The 21,750-nt window shown below is 49.5% G+C and overlaps 1 protein-coding gene across 3 annotated transcripts in view; it reads left to right on the top strand.

The window, feature by feature from the left end:
* Positions 1-21,750, top strand: part of LOC142580095 (adenylate cyclase type 3-like) — a 416,897-nt gene that overhangs the window by 378,110 nt on the left and 17,037 nt on the right. For all 3 annotated transcript variants that reach the window (XM_075690881.1, XM_075690880.1, XM_075690883.1), the window contains 3 exons: positions 1,382-1,480; positions 3,313-3,436; positions 5,594-5,718. In XM_075690881.1, the coding sequence (XP_075546996.1) occupies positions 1,382-1,480; positions 3,313-3,436; positions 5,594-5,718 (348 nt within the window). The remainder of the gene's footprint in view (positions 1-1,381; positions 1,481-3,312; positions 3,437-5,593; positions 5,719-21,750) is intronic.

The following is a 21,750-nucleotide window of genomic DNA, read 5'->3' on the forward strand; positions in this document are numbered from 1 at the left end:
TTTCACCGTCCCGTTCAACCGCTAGCGTTATGGCCCCCGTCCGCTGCGGCTCCGAGCGCGTTAGTTAATCCGCCCCGCGCGTGGGGACCTTACACCAGCAAGGTGGCGGTTCTGGCTAGTGCTTCGATGTTCATGCTGAATTTTCTTTGAAGCGCGAATTTTCTTTGCAGTAGATGAAGAACTAGATATAACTTATTGACAGGAAAGACAAAGAGGTAGACCTGGGCTAGTGCCCTCTAGTCTGCTACTGTGCACTGGGAAGGAGGAAAGGGGCATGAAAGTAGTGGAATAGGTGATGATCATAAGAGTGAGTGCTCCGATGCACCGATGCTCTTGTGTCCCTTTCTTGTATTTAACCTGCCTTGTTCTTGCGCTTCAAACCAAGTCCACATAGACGTTACATCTTACTGGCGAGTAACGGTAATACTAAAATATCGTCGCTGTAGGGTAACCTTGATCTAACAGTCCTAGCTTGAAGCCACTAAATACAATTTTAGTCGCAGCAAGGCTCAGTTGATTGTGTTTTATCGTGGATAATACAGTGGGAACACAGTCAGAAATACAATTCTGTAATTTTCCGTGCCAAGGCTACAATATGATCATGAAACACGCGTGTTGGTGGACTATGGATCGACCAGGTAGGGTTCTTTAACGAGCACCTCGATGTATGCGCCCCCAATCGAAATACGGCCGAAGTGGAAACCGCGAGCTCGAGTCCAGTAGCGCCATCACTACTGCGGCAGATAGTGACTAGCAGGCAAATGCGAGGTTAATGGAAGCTGTACAAAGTGTAATTCGTTTTCACCCGTAAATTTAGAACGGTAAATTTTGCGTAATTTTCTAATAAATGACTCTCACTTGTTCCTTGCCTGAAGGAAGATATCAATATCTTTCGGTTCTCACTTCAACTTCGCTTTTATCGACCGCAGTATGGGAAATACCCGTGTATTGTGATGAATTTGAATGCTTAGAAATCACCGTTGCCTAAAAATTGTAGCTTCAACGTGGAGCAGTCACCGGGACTGCGTTTTCTTTTTAAGAAAAATTCTGCTTCCTTCAAGCAGCGTGACTAATGAGCGCTGCAGTCAATTTTAAACATGGAGCAACCATTTACTTGTGCGCACTTGATTCCCTTTAGGCTTTCCATGCTTTCCAAGGCGGAGTACGAACTTGCCCTTTCTGTTAGACAAAATGCGCTGGATGGGTTAACTAGGCTTGGCCGAGTTTGCTGCCGTAGATATGGCGAAGTGGACAGTTGTCTGAAAGAGAAATCGAAAAAGGAGCTCACCGGACTAGCTGATACTGAATGCGACAGTAAAATAGGACGCTTTGAGGCTGTTACTTTCAGAGACTGGACAAGCGTTTGTCTGCTCTGTTACAGCTCCTAGAGCAAAATCGATTCCGGGACATCCTCAAGATCAAGACCATCGGCTCGAGCTACATGGCGGCCAGTGGACTCAGCAAGGAGGACGAACCAAAGGTGACGAGAAAGGGGGGGGGGGGGCTCAGACGGTCGCTCAACCTGTTTAAATTGTAACAATTTTTAGCGCAATTCGTTATTTCTCTAACTACGTTCATTTACAACCTCAAGTGAAAAGAGCAGCCGTCGGCAGAATCAAGGAATGAAGTTCCGTGATTATTTTCCTTACAATGCTCATTTTCCTTTCCACAAGGAATTATAACTTTAGCAAACGCACATCCCACAACTGCGATGCCGAGGAGGCGCATGCGGAGAACTTGTAGTCATCATGGAGCGTCTTTCACGCACTGCGATTCGACGCGATGCGACGAGCGTTGCCGCGTCAACACGCCGAGCCGTGGACTTGGTTTCGCAGCACGCGAGCATGTCGCGCTTCCGCCGTCGGCAAAGCGCGGCCACTGGTTCGACCGCTTTCTGGTCGTCTCGGGGTAAAGAGCAGCGTGAGAAACAAATTTTTGTCTACTGAAATGGCACTAACATTAAATGTAATTTTGCTACAGCGATGACATGCGATACAGTAATAAAAAAGAAACGTACGACAAGTGGCGCTAAAAAGTGACGGCCGCTAAAGAAAAAGTACCACGTTCACTTCTGTAACCACGGCTGCAGTGCTGGCAAATGCTTCGTGCATTGAGAAGTGAAGTGGCAGTTTTGCTTCAAACCTGAAATTCTTGTAGTGCAGGTAGGTAGCACTGCAGATGAGTTTATCGGAATAAAATAATATATCAAATTGACGCTGCCTCAAATTACGGCAGGATTGCGTGCAGCCCAGCTACCTGTCACCTGGCTGCACATTTGTCTGCTTGGTCAAAAGCATAAGTTGCCTAAAAGCTGTGATTCGCTTTATCCGGCACGTTTTGATAGATTCTTGTCGGAGGCTGTTTCTGAGGTCCTGGCCTTCTACTTTATACTTCAAGTACTTGTCATGGCTATACCCGTAAAACTGACACGATTGCAGACATTTCCTCATAAACTGACCTGTAAACAAGTTGAATGCAATTCGCGTTGCTATCGAGAAATGCAAAACTCAATGAACCTAAGGAAAGCATTGCGGAATAATGGGCGTCTCACTTGTGGCGGACATTAATGTTGCTCTATTCGTCGCACTCGTATGAAGGACAAACACTGCAAACACTTCACTTCAGCGCCGTCTGTTCGTTTTTCACATCTTTCAACTTTAGCATCGCTGCGTTTACTCACCACCAAGTATTGCGGCATGCGCCTCGCGCGTTGAGGTTCACGCAACAGATATTTGTGGCTATAAGAATGTCTGGCAGAGCACGTTATGCGTAGGCTGCCAGGTCTGATTTCACAAGTGATTTCTACGTTCATTTATTTGCCTTGAGAACAAGGTATTGAAAGCATCAGATTAGTGGTTTTCTACAAAAAGATAAAAGATATTAATATTGATATTCATTTATTTCAGTAGTTGATTTCTTAGGCAATAACTTCGTGAGGAAGACACACCCACCTAACCCGTTTCATATTGCAAACCACTGATTATGTAGTAATGCGTTTAACAAGAACACCAAGCCAACATATTGATTAAATCTCCTCTCGTCCTGAACAAACGTGGGAAAATAAAAACATCAACGATCAGTCAAATATGAAAAATGAAATTACATTTCGATTGCTGTAACGCGGCAGAAGTGTCCATGACGCTTTTTTCCTCTTCAAGTGTTCAGTGTTGTAAGCGCAATAATTTTTCTCGTGCCGTATCACGAACACCAGCTGAGAGTGCATGGTGCGAACACAGCGGCCCATTGTAGCTTGCAGAGCTGCACAGCAACTCTCTGCTTGTATGAATTCCGCAACGTAGTCCACTGTTTCAGGCTGGTGCCAGCGTACAAGAGAGGTGGGGCCATCTGGCGCAGCTGACAGATTTTGCGCTCGCTCTCAAGGACACGCTCAACAACATCAACCGCGAGAGCTTCAACAACTTTGTCCTCAAGATGGGTGAGTGCTGACGTGGCGCTGAACGACGATGCGTCAACAATGTGCGTCGTTTCCTGTACGTTCACGTAACTACTCGAGAATATCGAAGCAGTCACTGGTAGCGGGATATTTTTTGTCCGATTTCGTTATCGCCCATTCTGCTGCTTCCTAAGGAGCGCCCTACTTGAGTGACGACGCTTTATCCAAAGGCCCCTAACAAGTCCCCCTAACGAGGCAATTCACTGACAAAAATATTCCACTGCCATTTTTATGCGCCTTATAAAGCCACGAGTTGAACCCGCCGCGGTGGTTCAGCGGCTATCGTGTTATGCTGCTAAGCACGACGTCGCGGGATCCAATCCCGGTCGCCGCGGCCGCATATCGATGCGGGCGAAATACGAAAACGCTCATGTCCCCGAGTATTGGGGTCACGTTAAAGATCCCCTGGTGATCAAAATTAATCCGTAGTGGCCCACTGCGGCGTGCCTCATAATGAAATCGTGGGTTTGACACGTACAACCTCAGAATAGAATTCTATGACATGAGGTGAGGAGGATCATAAGAGAAAAGTCGCAGTTTCGTCCTGAAAGGCGAAGCATAGTGTGCGATAACACATTAGTAGATAGCTATGCCAATAAGAATAGTAGTTTTATCGGCCGTATAAACTTGGAAACATTCGCTTACTAACTGAATTAACAAGCACGGTCTAAGCATGCACAAGCAAACATATCAAACTCAATAAGCGCGGGCACTCGCTGTCGAAACGCTGGTGTGAGCAAGCGCGGCAGTAGCAGCGAGCGATGTGACCTTGGGGTCGCTTCAACGCAAAAGAGTGGCGAACACGCAGCGCGCACAAAGGCGTGAACCGTCTGCAGATCTCTTCGAAGATACAGCATGCGCAACTGCGAGCGGCCGTGCAAAGTACGCGCTCCGTCCCTCGCTGCCTCCCCGCTTTCCTCCATACCTGGCGCGCGAGATTGAGGCGCGATCGTCAGTTCCACTTCCACCCGGTTGCGAAATGCGCAGTTGCTGCTGGAGCACGACGCCACCCTCTCCCTCCCATTCCCCCCACCCTAAGCCTTTCGTGCGACAGAAGAGGGCGCGTTTGCTCACCGCTTTCTTCCTTCGCGCGCACCAGATTGAGCCCCGGTCGTCGGCTTCCCTCGCGTGCTCTCACTCCCAGATACAGCATAGGACGCGCGGCGGCGGTGTTATCGACCTTGGACTATATACTGTACATCACGGCGACGCCGACGGTAAAAATGGGCATGTCGTGTCCGTATAATTGCTATTTCAATAAAAAAACAACTGTCTAAATGTCAAAGATACCTCGGAAGTTCTTAGTTACCATCGCCACAAAATTCTCACGTAATGACGCGACTTGAGGGAAGCAAGTCTTGCGCTTTCGCTGTAACACTGCGAATAATCCACATATTCTTGCTTTTCGCGACCTTTAGAAAACAGCTTCGCCTACAGTACATTTTAGCCTAACAGAGAAAGCGTTCCTTACAGGGGCAGAGCTCGTACGGTTTCTCACAAACACAGTCGGTGGAAGGAGAAAACAGAGGCACTTTGTTTTGTAAAAGTGAATGAGAGCATAAAGCACTAAGTCATCTTTAGGTTTTGTGTTACGCGAAACTGTTCCAGAGATATCACTGTACGTGTGGGTAGCAACTACTGCGTCCACTAAAATTAAGATTTCTTTGTTGTACTCTGTGAAAAGAGAAATAAAATTGAAGTGTAACGATCAAACTATCGTCTTTACGGCATCAAAATATTTTGAACTCTACCTTCAAGACTGTGCGGCGAGAACGTATTCTCCGACTGTGAGACATACCTCACCGGCTCAGGAATTCATAGCATTCATCGCAATTCAAAAGCGTGTTGGGATTATTCCGAGACAGAACAGGTTGTACTTAATGCATTCTTGTCAAAGTAATTTTCAAAAATTTTAATACCCAATATTCACATCACTTATAACCGAGATTGAACTGCAATTCATAATTTCGGCAATTTTCGTTTTCTTTACTCATACTGCATGTTTACTCAAATCAAGAACTTCTAAGAAATGAATGCCTCTCTTTCCGTTATTTTCTTTTCCATTTCTGATCTGAGAGAGAGAACTGCTTTAGAGAGAGAGCTCCAAATGCTCGAGTGATTGCACTCTACCTTGCACAGGCATCAACCACGGACCCATCACTTCCGGTGTGATCGGTGCCCGAAAGCCGCACTTCGACATTTGGGGAAACACGGTCAATGTTGCCAGCCGCATGGAGAGTACCGGAAAGGCCGGAAACATTCAGGCAAGTTCGCGAGTGCTCACCGAAGCTTTAATGCTGGGGAAAATTTTATCAACCTTGTGTCTACTTCTACAGCTCGTGTCCCGTTCATTTGGGCTGGTAATGTGTTTCGCATGTTTAGCAGCCACCTATGCGGTCTATAACGCTGCTTTTTCACTAGCTTTAACGACTGCCGCTATAGGGAGCCATAAACAAACCCTTCCCAATGGCGGCAAAAAAAGAGCCAACGAGCGGAGCAGCGGTTCCTTGTCGTGCATAGAGGGGCGGAATTTGGCATATGCTAGAGCTGGTCAAACACCTGTCGCAGCAAAATTTTATGGCATATCAGGCGAAACTACTCGCACGCATCCGCTGAGGCATATAAACCACACGGTTGCCGCGTCATCGCAACTGACAGTCTTGTTAAAGTAGCACTATTGCAAATTCATGCAACCTGTTCCTGGATACACTTGAAAAAATATGCGGATCCAACGCACACTTTGGAGCCAATGTGAAGCGAGGCTTTCATGAAGTGCATAAATAAATGGCGTAAATGTGTTCATACAGCTACGACAAGTGGAGATTTGGGGAAGTGGTTAAATGAATACTATGAACAATGCAACGCGTTCTGCAGCATAGCGATTACGTGCGGGAACTCGGCAACCCCCGCCACGCGACCTCGGATTACGTTGTCTCCGCGATCTATTCGTCGGGCCATCTCGGGCGTCAGTTGCTGCATCTCCAGGGCCTCACTCGTCAAGACTAAGCGGGCGCGTCGAACCTAAGGCTCCGCTTCTCTGAAGGAATCGCGCGCTTGAAGGCGTGCACTTACGGCAGCGACGATACTTGTTGATGCCGTTAGCTGTTCCACTGCGACATTCCGTAGAGAACAGAGCCGGCCACTAGCACACCTGTTAGTGCGTAAGCTGTGAGCCACTGTAAACAAAGTACGGCAAGGTTCGCCTACCCCTTGAAAATAACGTCAGCTAAGATCGTTGCACTGAAAGCCCGCAAAGACTTCTAAATAGGTGCTTAATGGATGCTGCAGTCCATAAAGGATTTATTTATTTATTTATTTATTTATTTATTTATTTATTTATTATATCCTTGCTGACCAAGGCATCAAAGAGGCGAGTGGTTACAAAATGACCATAAAATACGAAAGTGAGTGCCATGAATGAAAATGATAAAGTATCTGCTACTTCTACGACGTTACCTAAACTGTTTCGGAGACAATTATCATAATTAATATGTAACTATATATGCAATCAACAAACACAGCGCCTAAGTTCATTACAATAGAGATCACCTATACAATGCTATCTATTACGAGAACATGGGACAACAGCAAGTACGACTGCAATCTACAGCACTGGGCGCATACTAACCATTACATTGATTTTGTAAGGACGCATATACTGGGTGAATATAAACTCAGAACAGTGCGACACCAAATACCAACGTAACCAAGAGACCACACATCTTTGTCTTCAAGTCAGACGGACAAGATATCTAGATAATTTTACTTCTTATCAAGAAGAGAAAAAAACGCACGAAGGGTCTCTTCTATGAATTGTGTACGCTTAGAAAATTTCGCGCGTTCTTTGGTCCCTGTGTCGCCTAATTGTAGTTTGACATAATTTGAATCAAAGGCTAGGGTTCTCCCGCGTCCTGTCTCTGGAGGGCGTGCATGTTCTCCAAGGCGTTCGTTGAGACACTGTCCTGTCTGTCCTCCGTAGCTCCGGCCGCAGGACAGCAGGATTTCGTACACAGCACCAGTCGCTTAGCCGCGACTAACTGCGGCACGTGGTTCATGCCTCGAACTTCGCGGCTCGTCTCGGTCCGCTTGCCTTACTTCGCGTTTGCATAACGCGCATAGCGCGCAACCTGCATAATTACGCACTAAGCTTGTTTCGCGCAAAACATAAAATGCGAACTGCCGCTCTTCCAGATGTCAATGGGTGATCCTGGGTACATGACGGCGGTAGCCCTCGGCTTGCTTAAAGCTTGAAACTTCATGCGCGCTCAGCTCGATTAAAACCTTGTCAGCGATGCCTACAAGAATCTGGAGCGCATATCTCTCTGAAAGTAAACGTTGGAGTTTCGTCAGAAATCTCCTTTCCACTTGGTGGTGACACGACCTGTTGACGGTGCTCTTCAGTGCTGTTATGGCAACACCACGCTTCATAGTCTTCGAATGCGCTAATGAAAAAGGCAAGAGCCCTTTTTTGGAGCGCTGGGCAGAGTTGCAGCATGCATGATGCTCACCGAAGAAAAACTTGAGTCGTAGAAAGCATGTAAAATCATAAGTCAAGGCCAGTGCGGCCTTGATATTATTTACGTATAATATACCAAAGCTGAGCTATTTCCTCGTGCCACGGTTTCATGTACTGCCTCCGTGTTACGAGTGCGGCATCGAATATGTCCTTGCTACAGCACCCAGGGCCATCCGCTCGCTGTATGTTTCTATTCTGGTTAACGTCTCCGCCTTTAGTACTGCACTTCTCTCTACACGTATTGTTACGGTGCATTTGGACAGGACCGCGCGCGCATGGGGGAGACGAAGAGGAAGTGGTAGACTGTCTCAGGAAGCTGGGACCTTTGTACCACGCTGCGTGATTACCTTAAGCTTTTCCCATGTAAGTAGCTGTACATACATTTCTGCATCGAGCTTCCTCTTCGTAACATTTGGTGGAAGTGCGGGGTAAAGACTCAGAACGGAGCTTCGCAGTGGCCGCCGTATCTGTTCTTCACCGATGTCGCAGGAGACGGTGCCTCGTTCGGCAAAGCCTGCGTCGACTGCATCGACTGCCGTACTCACGCATTCGCGTGATCCAGGAAACTTCTGCGGCACCAATGGGGCCGACGCCGACGACTGGCTAGAGATGTACGAGCGGGTGAGCAGCCGCAGCAGTTGGCATCCCACAGTGATGCTGACGAACATAATCTTTATTTGGCAGTAACTACGCGAGTGCGGTTTCAAAATCACGAAGAACTCCGTGATTGGGAGACCTGGAAGCAGAAGCTGCGAGATCTCTTCGGAAAACTGCTCGGTAGGAAGGTAGGATCGCCAATAAAGAGTTGGCATCACGAGTTCAAGCGTCCACCGAGGGTTACGTCACTTATATGTAAGACGTGCTGGCACTCTGCCGCAAGGGCGACACTCAAATGCCCGAGTGTGAAAAAGTCGGGGATGTCTTAAAAGGTATCGCCGATGACGCCTTCAATCTAGTGATTTGTAAAAACTGTACTTCGATTATTGACGTTATCAAGGAGTGCAAGCGTTTTGAGTAGGTGAAAAGCCCTCGTGTCTACCAGTCATTTTAACGGCTTCCCAATACGACTGCATCATCTTGTGAAGACCGACATGACTCTCCTGCGCAGCGGCAGCAGCAGCCTTCAAAGCAGCTGACGAAGACTGTGCCACGAGCTGGAAGCCATGTGTGCTGCGACGGTGTAGCCACGTGTCAACGATACATGCGCTCCTATGATTCCCCTTGTTCAGGATATTGTGCGCCAAGAACTCGCCAATGTCGGCTTTCAATCAGTTTGCACCGTAGCCAGTTCCCGACCGACCGAGCATTATTCGCTTGTGGATACCCAAAATCAATGGGTCCCTCGAGGTTCTCCCAACATGGCAGAGTGGTGAACACCCTGTGACCGACCTATTGCTTCAGTTGTCACCGCGTTGGTCATGTCGACCGATACTGTCGCAGTCGCTGATGTTCGATGCCGTTCTCGGACGGCCATCGTCCAGACGGCCGCTTTCACCATATCTAGCCGCAAGCTGAGCCGAACTTGCATGCCACTGGCGGTACGACCGCATGGAGCCTTCGATCACCGTCACTGAGCAGTCACCAGTCCCGTTCGCCGCAAAGTCGTCGCCCGTCGTCCAGGTCACCCCAGTCCCGTCGCCTGTCGCCATCATTCCGACCTGGCCGCATACCTTGGAAAATTAAAAAAAATTAATTATGCGGTTTTGCATGCCAAGAGAGAGAGAGAGTAAAACATCTTTATTAATAATATTTGAATGGCGAGAGCAGTGTGGGAGGAACCCTCAGTCCAGGGTCCCTAAGATGATTCCGGCGATGTTTTGAGCCTGTTGTATCACAGCTCCGAGGACCTCGGGAGGTCCGTCGCGGAGGGCATCGTCCCACAGCTCTTTGTTGCGTAGGGGGTAAAGGAGAGTTGGCAAGGGAGGAAAGAGGTTTGCAGTGCACTCAATCGTGACGTGGAAGATTGTGGGCGAGCTGCCACAGCCAGGGCAACGATCTGCATAACAGTGCGGGTAGAATTTATTGAGAGAGATACAAGATTTGGAAAAGTTGCAATTTGTAACTGGCGTAATGCCACTGCTTCCTCCCGCGAGAAGGACGGCGGTGGTGCGGCGTGGGTGCGACGAATGTGTGTATAATGACGGAGTATGTCTTTGTAACGGAGCAAGGGATCCCCCCACTCTGAACTAGTCGCCTCACCACGCTGAGTCGCCCGGAGGGAAATTTCTCGGGCAACCGTATGTGCGCGTTCGTTACCCGGCAGCGAGGTATGACCAGGGGTCCAGAGTAAGTGTATGCGGGGATGTGTGGTTGGTGTATCTTGCGGGATCTGTTTGAGAATTTGGTGCGCCGCTCTCGCGATGCCATGTCCTGATAGGAACGCCCGGCATGCCTGTTGCGAGTCCGTCAATATATACACTTCCTCAGGAACACGGATGGCGTATCGAATTGCAAGAGCAACACCGAGAATTGCGTGCCAAAACCACTTTATTATTATGAGACACGCCGTCGTGAAGGATTCCGGAAATTTCAACCACCTGAGGTTCTTTAGCGTTGCCTTTTCCTGTCACTCTCTTCCTACAACCTTCGTCTTTCCCTTACTTTCCACCTTTCCTGTCTCCTTCTCTCTTCTATTTACTTCCTTCTTCTTGGCGGCAAGGGTTAACCCTGTGTGGCTATCCAACCTTGGGTAAACCATATTTGGTTATAGTGGCGGCGTACGACTGGCGTCGTGCAGACTTGAATGCAAGCTCTGCCGCGTCCCCTCGTTGGGCTCCGTGGTGGGCGGTCGGCGCTGATGCTGAATTATTATATATTTTCATGGAAACTTCTTTCCCCAAACTATCCTGATCGCCCTCAGAAACAAGGGCGCACCGAAGATTTATTTCAGTTTTTCGGACACCAAATCCAGAATTTTCCCCGGTTCCATGTTATTCACTCTGAAAATCCAAACAAAGCAGTGCGAAACATTTCACCATTCCTTGTGTCAAATTCCTTGACTGATGTTTTTGGTCCAGGTTACAAGGTGTCCAGGATGGCAAGCGGTGACCTACTCTTGGAGCTCCGCGATCTGAAACAATATGAGAATCTACAGAAACTAGTGTCATTTGGGGAGACCCACATAACAGTAACGCCGAACCCTACAATAAACACCACCCGTGGTTTTGTGTAGGATGGTGATCTGCTTGAGCTGACTGAGGCGGAACTCCTGGATGGCTTCAGTGAGCAAAATGTGATCAATGTCAGAAGAATTAAGATGAGGAGGGATGGCAAAGAGATCCAGACGAAGCACCTAATAATTACCTTTGGCTCAAGTGTCTTGCCCGAGTCAATCGAGGCCGGGTACATCAAGCTCCGTGTCAGGCCGTACGCGCCCAATCCGCTCCAATGTTTCAAATGCCAGCACTTCGGCCACAGTTCGCAGAGGTTCCGAGGCCGCCGAACATGTGAGAAATGCAGTGCCCACGAACACACATCTGAAGCTTGTGAGAATGCTCTCCACTGTGTAAACTGTGATGGGGAGCACGCAGCGTACTCGCGGTCGTGCCCATCCTGGAAAAAAGAAAAGGAAATTGTAACAGTTAAAGTAAAGGAAAATATAAATTTCAAGGAGGCACGCAGGCGGGTATCGTACCTGCCCAAGAAAACCTTTGCCGATGTGGCGCGTCAGCGGGCAGCGTCACAACGGCCTCCGGCGGCTGTCCGACCCACAATCAGTGAGTCGGCAGCTACGCCATCTGCCCCCGCGGCGGTTGCAGCTAGCACTGCTCCGCCAACCCAGCAGACGGGCTCATCGTCCCCGAAGGTGGGCCTCCGATGCCCCTTCCAGCGCTGGCAACCGCCGGCGCAGCCAAATCCTTCAGGGAGCCCCATCGACCTCCGGTCTGGGGGGCGCAGGGGTCTTGCCTTCCGGGGCAGGACTCTCTCGGAAAGCATCTCACTCGCAAGAGCGCTTGTCCGGCGTCTCACAGGAGGTAATGGACACTACACCTGTCCTCAAGGCGCACCAAATGCCTAAGGAGTGCCGAGGCTCGCTCGAACGCTTCAGAAAGGGCAGAACCCATATTACAAAGCCTCGAAAGGGCTCTGTAATCTAAGCCATCACTTCCGTTTCCGTAAACACAGCACCAATTTACTTTAAATATGGATACACAAATCATTCAATGGAATGTCAGAGGTCTTCTTGGGAATATTGATGATGTGCAAGAATTCATCTATAAACACAATCCAAAAGTTCTGTGTACACAGGAAACACACTTCAAATCAAAATACACATACTTTCTTCGACAGTATGTTACTTTTTGCAAAGATCACGATGATGCTATCGCATCATCGGGAGGTGTTCCAATTGTAATTCAAAAAAGCATAGCGTGTCAACGTTTACAGCTACGAACGGCCCTTGAAGCAGTGGCGGTTCGAGTTGTTCTGGTAAACAAACTTAACACTATTTGTTCGCTTTATTTACCTCCACATTACAAGTTAAGCAAACATGAATTTCAGTCCTTCATAGATGAATTGCCAGAACCTTATGTTGTTCTTGGCGATTTCAATGCGCACAGCTCCCTGTGGGGCGACTCTCGTATAGATGCGCGAGGTCGTCTTGTTGAACAGTTCCTTTTTTCCTCTGGTGTGTGCCTTCTGAATAAGAATAAACCCACATATTACTGTCTTGCAAACAACACCTTTTCTTCAATTGATCTGAACTTAGTTTCCCCGTCCATACTGCCTGAACTCGAATAGGAAGTTACGAACAATCCTTACGGAAGCGACCACTTCCCCATACTATTAGGAAAACTTAAAGAAAACGAATATCCACCACAGGCTCCTAGGTGGAAGATTGACACAGCCGACTGGGAGAAATTTCGAACCTTAACTAGCATATCATGGGATGACATGTCTTCGTTAGAAATCGATGCTGCTGTGGAGTACTTTACAGCCTTCATTATAGATGCCGCATCTAAATGCATACGTGAAGTAAGTGGCTCGGCATGCAAACGGCATGTCCCGTGGTGGAACGATGAATGTAGAATCGCACGCAGGAATCAGAACAAAGCGTGGGGGTCGCTACGCGCTTCGCCCACTGCAGAGAATCTTGTTAACTTTAACAAAGTTAGGTCTCAAGGCAGGAGAACCCGCCGACAGGCCAGAAGAGCGAGTTGGCAAAAGTTTTTATCCGGCATCAACTCGTTTACAGATGAGGCGAAAGTCTGGAACCACGTAAATAGAATTAGAGGGCGACAAACATATTCACTCCCTCTGGTAAACACACAGGGTGATACGCTGCAAGACCAGGCAGACTCACTTGGGGAGCACTTTGAGAGCGTGTCAAGTTCAAAACATTATTGAAAATCCTTTCTGAAATATAAACAAATAGAAGAATGTAAGCCACTCAAAAGAAAATATCTACAGAATGAATCGTACAACTGCCCTTTCAGTATTGCCGAGTTAAGAGCTGCCTTGAGCTCTTGCAAGAGCTCTGCACCGGGATCTGATAGAATCATGTATGAAATGATCAAAAAAAAGCCTACACAATGACACCCAAGTTACACTACTCACAATTTTCAACACCATTTGGGCTGCAGGATACCTTCCAACTGCATGGAAAGAAGCCATTGTGGTTTCTGTTTTGAAACAAGGCAAAGATCCTTCCTCAGTGGCAAGTTACCGCCCGATCGCCCTCACAAGTTGTCTTTGTAAGGTATTTGAAAAAATGATTAATCGGCGACTCATCCATTTCCTTGAAATGAGCAAAATGCTTGATCCTTATCAGTGCGGCTTCCGAGAAGGGCGCTCCAGAACCGATGATCTCGTACGTGTTGAAGGAAATATCCGGGACGCATTTATACCTAAACAGTTCTTCATATCGATATTTCTCGATATGAAAAGGGCGTATGACACAACCGGAATCTTAAGAGACTTGTTATAAATGGGCATTCATGGTAATATGCTTAACCTAATAGAAAGTTATTTGTCCAATCGTACTTTTCGGGTAAAAGTCGGCAATATATTTTCACGTCCTTTTACGCATGAAACGGGTGTACCCCAAGGAGGCGTGCTCAGCTGCACGTTCTTTATTGTGAAGATGAACACGCTTCGTGCTTCATTGCCACCGGCAATCTTTTATTCTGTCTACGTGGACGACATACAAATAGTTTTCAAATCCTGTAACCTCGCAGTGTGCGAGAGACAGGTACAGCATGGCCTGAACAAAGTCTCAATGTGGGCAGACAAGAATGGATTTAAGATGAATCCTAACAAAAGCTCTGGCGTTCTTTTTACAAGAAAGAGAGAAATGATCCCAGATCCTTGCTTAGAACTGGGTGGACAACAAATACCTGCAAACAAAGAGCACAAATTTCTAGGTGTTATACTTGACTACAGACTCACTTTCGTCCCCCACATTAAACATCTTAAAGAAAAATGTCTGAAAACAATGAACCTAATGAAACTTCTATCCCATACTTCGTGGGGTAGTGACAGGAAGTGCTTAATTAATCTCTATAAGAGCCTGATTCGTTCACGATTAGATTATGGTGCCGTGATCTATCATTCTGCCGCCCCGAGTGCGCTAAAGATGTTAGACCCTGTTCACCATCTAGGTATCCGTTTAGCCACAGGAGCTTTCAGGACAAGTCCCGTTGAAAGTTTATATGCAGAATCGAATGAGTGGTCACTTCATATCCAGAGAACATACATCAGCCAAACATATTTTCTGAAAGTCCACTCTAATCCTCAACATCCGTGTTATAATACCGTTAACGAGATGACATATGCTACACTCTTTCATAATCGTCCCTCCTTAAGACAGCCTTTCTCGCTGCGTGTGAGGGAGCTTAGTCATGAAATGCATGTTCCACTCCTCGAACTTCCCCTAAGGCATCCAGCCAAGCTGCTACCTCCTTGGGAGTGGCAGCTGATACAATGCGACATATCTTTCATGCAAGTTACAAAACACGCTCCAGAGATTGAAATCCAAATGCATTTCCCGGAACTCCAGCTGTAAGGAAGAAGAAGTGCGCCGTGCCGAGCTCCGCAGCCGGATCGCCAGCGCTACTGAAGTGGGGCTCGGGCTAGACGCTGTTCCTGGTTTTGACTGGCTAAGCCTACGCTGTTGCGTCTTCCGTGTCCGTGTCCGCGTCCTTCGTGTCGTCCACAACCGTGTCGGACTTCTTTACCATAATTGGTGGAGGTTTGCTCGGTCTCCTGCAATCCTGGAATTGCGCAGCCGGACTCTCCTTGCCATCATGACCACCGAAAGCGCCACGAGCTTCCCACCACCTGCTCCCCAGTCTACCGTCTGCCCCGGCACATTCCGCCAGCGGGACCCTCCTATCTTTAGCGGCACTGACGACCACGACGTTGATGACTGGCTCTCCTCATACGAACGCGTCAGTCGGAACAACAAGTGGGATGACATCACGAAATTGACCACCATCCCTTTCTACCTCACCGGAATTGCCCACTTGTGGTTTCGGAACCACGAAAGCGAAGTCCCAAGCTGAACGGTGTTCAAGACAAAGTTCAGCGAGGTCTTCGGCCGCCCTGCTGTTCAAAAGCTTCGTGCCGAGCAGCGTCTGCAGTCGCGCTCTCAGCAGCCTGGTGAGAACTTTACCAGCTACATCGAAGATGTCATCGATCTCTGTAAACGCGTCGATGCATCCATGACTGAGGGCAATAAAATCAAGCATATCATGAAGGGTATCGACGAGGACGCGTTTCAGATGCTCATTTCCAAGAGCCCCTCTACTGTTGCCCACGTTATTGAACTGTGCCAAAGCTATGACGAGCTCCGCCGTCAACGCCTCCTCACTCGCCGTCCTGTTCCCCATCAGGAATCATTGTCCGGCTTGACCTCTGCTTTTCCAGATGCCACCCTCCTCTCGCAAATCAAGGCTTTCGTCCGGGAAGAAGTTGCTCGCCAGCTCTCCCTGATCTCCAACCCACCGGAGTCCAGTTCGTCTCTTAGTCCGACCCTACGACACGTTATAGAAGAATAAGTGTCCGAGGTCCTTCCTCTGGAACGGGCGCCTCAACTCACCGCCCATTGACTTACGCCGACGCCGTCGCACGACCACGACCACCGACCTTCCGGGCTTCGCCTCCGATGCCTAGCCCTGTTTTTACCCCCACGCCACCACGACCTCCAGCCCATCGAGTAATTAATCCCTGGCGCACACCGGACAATCGGCCCATCTGCTATTCGTGCGGTATTCCCGGACACGTCGCACGCCTGTGCCGCCGCCGTCCACTTCATCCACGGGACGACCCACGCACAGCCGCGTACGACCATCCGTTGCCTTACGCTCCAGACCGCGATTTACCCCTTCCCCGCCCAAGCCTTCGCCCAGTTTCCGACCGCCGTTCTCCTTCTCCTCGTCGTCGCTCGCTCTCCCCGATGCGTCGACGTCCCTCTACCGCTGACACGGAAAACTAAGTAGCGCAGTTCCCGAGGCAAGAACTGCGTCATCGTCACAACGCTCAAGCCCTCTTCTTTCGCCGCCGAACGTTATTGATGTCGCTTTTGAAGGAGTCTCTGTGCTTGCCCTCATTGACACAGGTGCCGCCATATCTGTAATTACCGAAAAACTATGCCGCTCATTACGAAAAGTCATGACGCCTTTCTTCGGTCCTTTACTCCGCACGGCCACAGCACAGCACGTCCAGCCGGTGGCTGCGTGCACCGCCAGACTTCAAATTCAAGGAGCGCTCTACACAGTCGAGTTCGTCGTTCTTCCCCACTGTTCCCACGATATTATTTTAGGTTGGGACTTTCTCTCCCGTCACCAAGCAGTTATTGATTGCTCCCGTGCAGAAGTCGCCTTCTCTTCGCTTGGCAATGCAATATCTGATGACGTTTTGCTTTCCGGCACCAAGTTGTCCCTCACTGACGACATCCATATACCTCCGCATGCATCCGTTCTGGCACCTGTATCCTGTTCCGTTGCCTCCAACTCTACCGTACTCTTCACGCCTTCCACTGCTTTTGTTCACCGCCACCTCACCACTCCCAACTGCGTTGCTTAGCCTTCAAGCTGGTGCTACTCACGTTCCTATACACAACCACTTCCCATTCCCGACTGCGTTGCTTCGCGGCGAATCTCTCGGCTCTGTGGAGCCTTACGACACCATTACCACGTCGGAACTTTCTGTTGGATCGTCAGAGGTCAACACCCTCTACTGTAGTCCCGTTCCTGCCACATCGCCTGACGACGTTTTCAGCCACGTCATCGACAACGCCTTAAGCCCCACGCAACGCCATCACCTTCTCCGTCTCCTCGAGAAATTTCGCCCTGCTTTTGACAGCCATAGCACTTCTCTGGGCCGAACGACGACTGTATGTCACCGTATTGACACCGGTTCTCACCCACCGCTACGGCAGCGACCCTACCGCGTCTCGTCGACAGAACGACGCGTCATTGATGAGCAAGTAGGTGACATGCTAAAGCGTGGTGTCATTGAACCGTCCGACAGCCCATGGGCATCGCCAGTTGTTTTAGTTAAAAAGAAGGATGGCTCGATCCGCTTTTGCGTGGATTACCGTCGCCTAAACAAAATAACCGGAAAGGATGTTTATCCATTGCCGCGGATCGACGACGCCCTCGACAGCTTACAAGGTGCAGAGTTCTTTTCCTCCCTCGATCTACGCTCTGGTTATTGGCAGGTGCCTATGGCTGCAGAAGGTAAGCCTAAAACTGCTTTCATCACACCAGATGGCTTATACGAATTTCGTGTGATGCCATTCGGACTTTGCAACGCGCCCGCGACTTTTGAGCGCATGATGGACACTATATTCTTCGAGGTCTCAAATGGAACACGTGCTTGTGTTATTTGGATGATGTAGTAGTGTTCGCGCCAGATTTTTCTACTCACCTTCATCGCTTGGAGCAGGTTTTACGCTGCCTCAGTGACGCTGGCCTCCAACTAAATCTGAAAAAATGTCACTTTGGGGCACGCAAGCTGACAATTCTCGGACATGTCGTGTCGAAGGACGGCGTTCTCCCTGATGCCGCTAAGCTCCGTGCTGTTAAAGAATTCCCGAAGCCAACGTCTCTAAAAGACTTGCGCAGTTTCATTGGCCTCTGCTCGTACTTCCGCCGCTTTATTCGCAATTTCGCTTCGATTACGGCACCTCTGACAGAGCTTCTTCGGGGAGACCCCAATCTTTCCGCGTGGTCCCCGACTTGCGATGATGCCTTCGCGACGCTACGTCGCCTGCTCACAACACCACCGATACTGCGCCATTTCGATCCAACTGCTCCCACGGAAATCCATACGGATGCTAGCGGTGTTGGTCTTGGCGCTGTGCTCGCGCAGCGCAAGCCCGGCTGCCAAGAATATGTTGTTGCTTACGCAAGCCGTACTCTGACGAAAGCTGAAGCGAACTATTCCGTCACGGAAAAAGAATGTCTCGCGATCACCTGGGCCATCACAAAATTTCGCCCATACCTGTACGGCCGGTCCTTCGATGTCGTTACCGATCACCACGCACTTTGCTGGTTGTCGTCTCTCAAGGATCCCTGCGGCCGCCTAGCCCGGTGGGCACTGAGGCTCCAAGAGTACGATATCCGGGTTGTCTACCACTCAGGCAAGCAGCACGCCGATGCCGATGCTCTTTCGCGCTCGCCTCTCCACGCCGACATTGTCAGTGTGTCTGTCCTAGACGACCCACTTCTCCCATTCGCTTCTGTCGACATGGCTTTGGAGCAGCGCAAGGACTCCTGGATTTCACCTTTGATAGATTCCATCTCTAATTCACCTGCACGCCCACCATCCCGAGCGTTGCGCCGACAAGCTTCGCACTTCGCCATCCGCGACGGAATTGTCTATCGCCGTAACTACGGTTCCGACGGCCGCAAATGGCTGCTTGTAATACCTCGGCAGCTCCGCACTGATGTATGCGCCGCTTTCCACGCCGACCCTCAGTGCGCACACGCTGGTCTCTTCAAAACCTACACCAGACTACGTCATAGGTTTTAGTGGCGTGGTATGTACACATTTGTGCAAAAGTACTTTCACTCTTGCACAGAATTTCAACGCCGGAAGCCTTATCCTTGCCGCCCTTCTGGACCAATGCAACCTCTGCCATGCCCTTCACGGCCCTTTGACCGGGTTGGGATCGACTTATACGGACCTCTGCCATACACAGCTGCTGGTAATCGCTGGGTCATTGTAGCTGTAGACCACCTCACGAGGTATGCAGAAACGGCCGCTCTACCAGCCGCGACGGCTCGTGACGTTGCTTCCTTCCTGCTTCACCGCTTCGTTCTACGTCACGGCGCTCCCCGCGAACTCCTGAGCGACCGAGGTCGCGTCTTTCTCGCCGACGTGATTCAAGAACTTCTCGCTGAATGCCGCGTCATTCATCACTGTACCACCGCATATCACCCGCAAACAAACGGATTGACAGAGCGCTTTAACCGAACTCTTGGCGACATGCTTTCGATGTATGTCGCCTCCAACCACACCAACTGGGACCTCATCCTTCCCTATGTCACGTACGCCTACAACACGGCACCCCAGTCAACGACGGGCTTTTCTCCCTTCTTTCTTCTATATGGCCGCGAACCATCATTTCCCATTGACACTATTCTCCCTTACCGTCCCGACTTATCAGAGGGTACACCGGCTTCCGAAGCCGCCCGGTATGCAGAGGAATGTCGGCAACTAGCTCGCGCCCTTACAACGCAAGAACAAGCGCTACAGAAATTTCGTCATGACGACGGGCGCCCCCACCACCAGTTTTCGCCTGACGCTCTTGTTTGGTTGTGGGTGCCTCCTACTTCGACACAAGGTGTCTCCTCCAAGTTTGTATCCCGATATCATGGACCTTACCGGGTTCTACGCCAAACTTCTCCGGTGAACTACGTTATCGAACCTCTGACACCCCCTACGGACCTGCGCCGCCGAGGCCGGGAAATTGTGCACGTAGATCGGCTCAAGCCGTATCACGAGCCCTTCGTCCTCACGACACCTTAGGCCTCCTGTGCGGCTTCTTCAGCGAGGGGGGAAGTTGTAAGGAAGAAGAAGTGCGCCGTGCCGAGCTCCGCAGCCGGATCGCCAGCGCTACTGAAGTGGGGCTCGGGCTAGACGCTGTTCCTGGTTTTGACTGGCTAAGCCTACGCTGTTGCGTCTTCCGTGTCCGTGTCCGCGTCCTTCGTGTCGTCCACAACCGTATCGGACTTCTTTACCATACAGCACAAATACTCCTGCACGGAGTTCTACACAGACGCATCGAAGTCACACGACGGGGTGTCCTATGCAGCCGTCGGTCCATCCTTCTCGGAAACCAATGTACTGCAACCGGAAACTAGTATCTTTACGGCTGAGGCTTACGCACTGCTGTCGGTCGTAAAGCATATAAATAAATGAAAACTCCAGAAATCAGTTATATATACGGACTCCTTTAGTGTTGTGAAGGCCTTGATGTCTTTCTGTAACCACAAAAATCCGGTAATTAATGAACTCTACTCCCTACTGTGTAAAGCATATATATCTAACCATGTGATTATATGCTGGGTGCCTGGACATAGGGGCATCGAGGGAAACGTTCTAGCGGACCAGATGGCCACATCAATTTCATTGCATGCAGTTAGTCCTACTGCTTCGGTCCCTGTCACAGACCTGAAGCCTTTCTTAAGAAGAAAACTGCGAAACCACTGGCAACGTATGTGGGACGCAGAAGTAAATAACTAACTGCACGTGATAAAGCCACAGTTAGGTTCTTGGCCCTCCGTAACAAAATCACGGCGAACAGATGTCCTATTCTGTCTCCTCAGAATAGGACACACATTTGACACGCATAACTTTCTACTCACTGAAAATGATCCTCCAACCTGCGGTAGATGTGGGGAGAGGCTGACCGTCCTCCACGTCCTCCTGGAGTGTCGTGCCGCCGAATCTGAAAGAGGGAAGCATTCTTCCCTAGCATACCGGCAGCACATCCCCCTACATCCCGTAATGCTACTCGGCCCAGAACCTTTATTTGACACCAGCGCAGTCCTAAGTTTTCTGAGAGGTGTTGTCTTGCATGTTTTTAGCCCCACATGTTCGTAGCGGGCCCTCTCTTCAGAGGATGCCGCTGTGATAGCTCTTTCGTATAGCACATGCCTCTAGGCCCTTGTGTTTCAAGGGCTCTGGCGAGGCACCAGTGCTCCAAGTAATTTTACCAACTTATATATTTTCATTTTTGCATCATTCTTCTACGATGGATCTTAATGTTCATAGTATTCGTCATTAGTCATCGCCATAATTTTACAGCACGTAGATTTTACGCACTTTACAGCGACTATTTTTAGGCCACTTTACAGCCAAGTCACATCTTCACAGAACTCATCATTCCACCGCGAAATCACTAACACTGTCTTGGCGCTCTTTGGCCATATCTGGCCCTTGCGCCACTAAACCACACACATTCATTCATTCATTCACGGGTGTTGTCGCCCCCCATCGAAATGCGGCCGCCATGGCTGACATTCGATCCCGTGACCTCATGCTGAGGAGCCTAACAACATAGCTACTGAGCAAACACGGCGGGTACCTTGAACAACTAAATAATGCAGCTCCCGGAAGTTATCCTGCATTAACGATGTCTCCAACAAAGCCTCTCAACCTGCCGACGAGACGCAATACAGTCGATGTAGAAGTTGGCCGTGTATTTGTCCAAGCGCCTGTTGATACTGGAGCCGATATCTCGGTGATGAGCAAGTCTTCGTTTCCGCCTGAAGAAAGTCCTTACACATGCCGCATCTCGTACTATCTGGGTCGCTGATGGAGCAACGCC

Source organism: Dermacentor variabilis, chromosome 4 (genome assembly GCF_050947875.1).
Source record: "Dermacentor variabilis isolate Ectoservices chromosome 4, ASM5094787v1, whole genome shotgun sequence".
NCBI lineage: Eukaryota > Metazoa > Arthropoda > Arachnida > Ixodida > Ixodidae > Dermacentor > Dermacentor variabilis.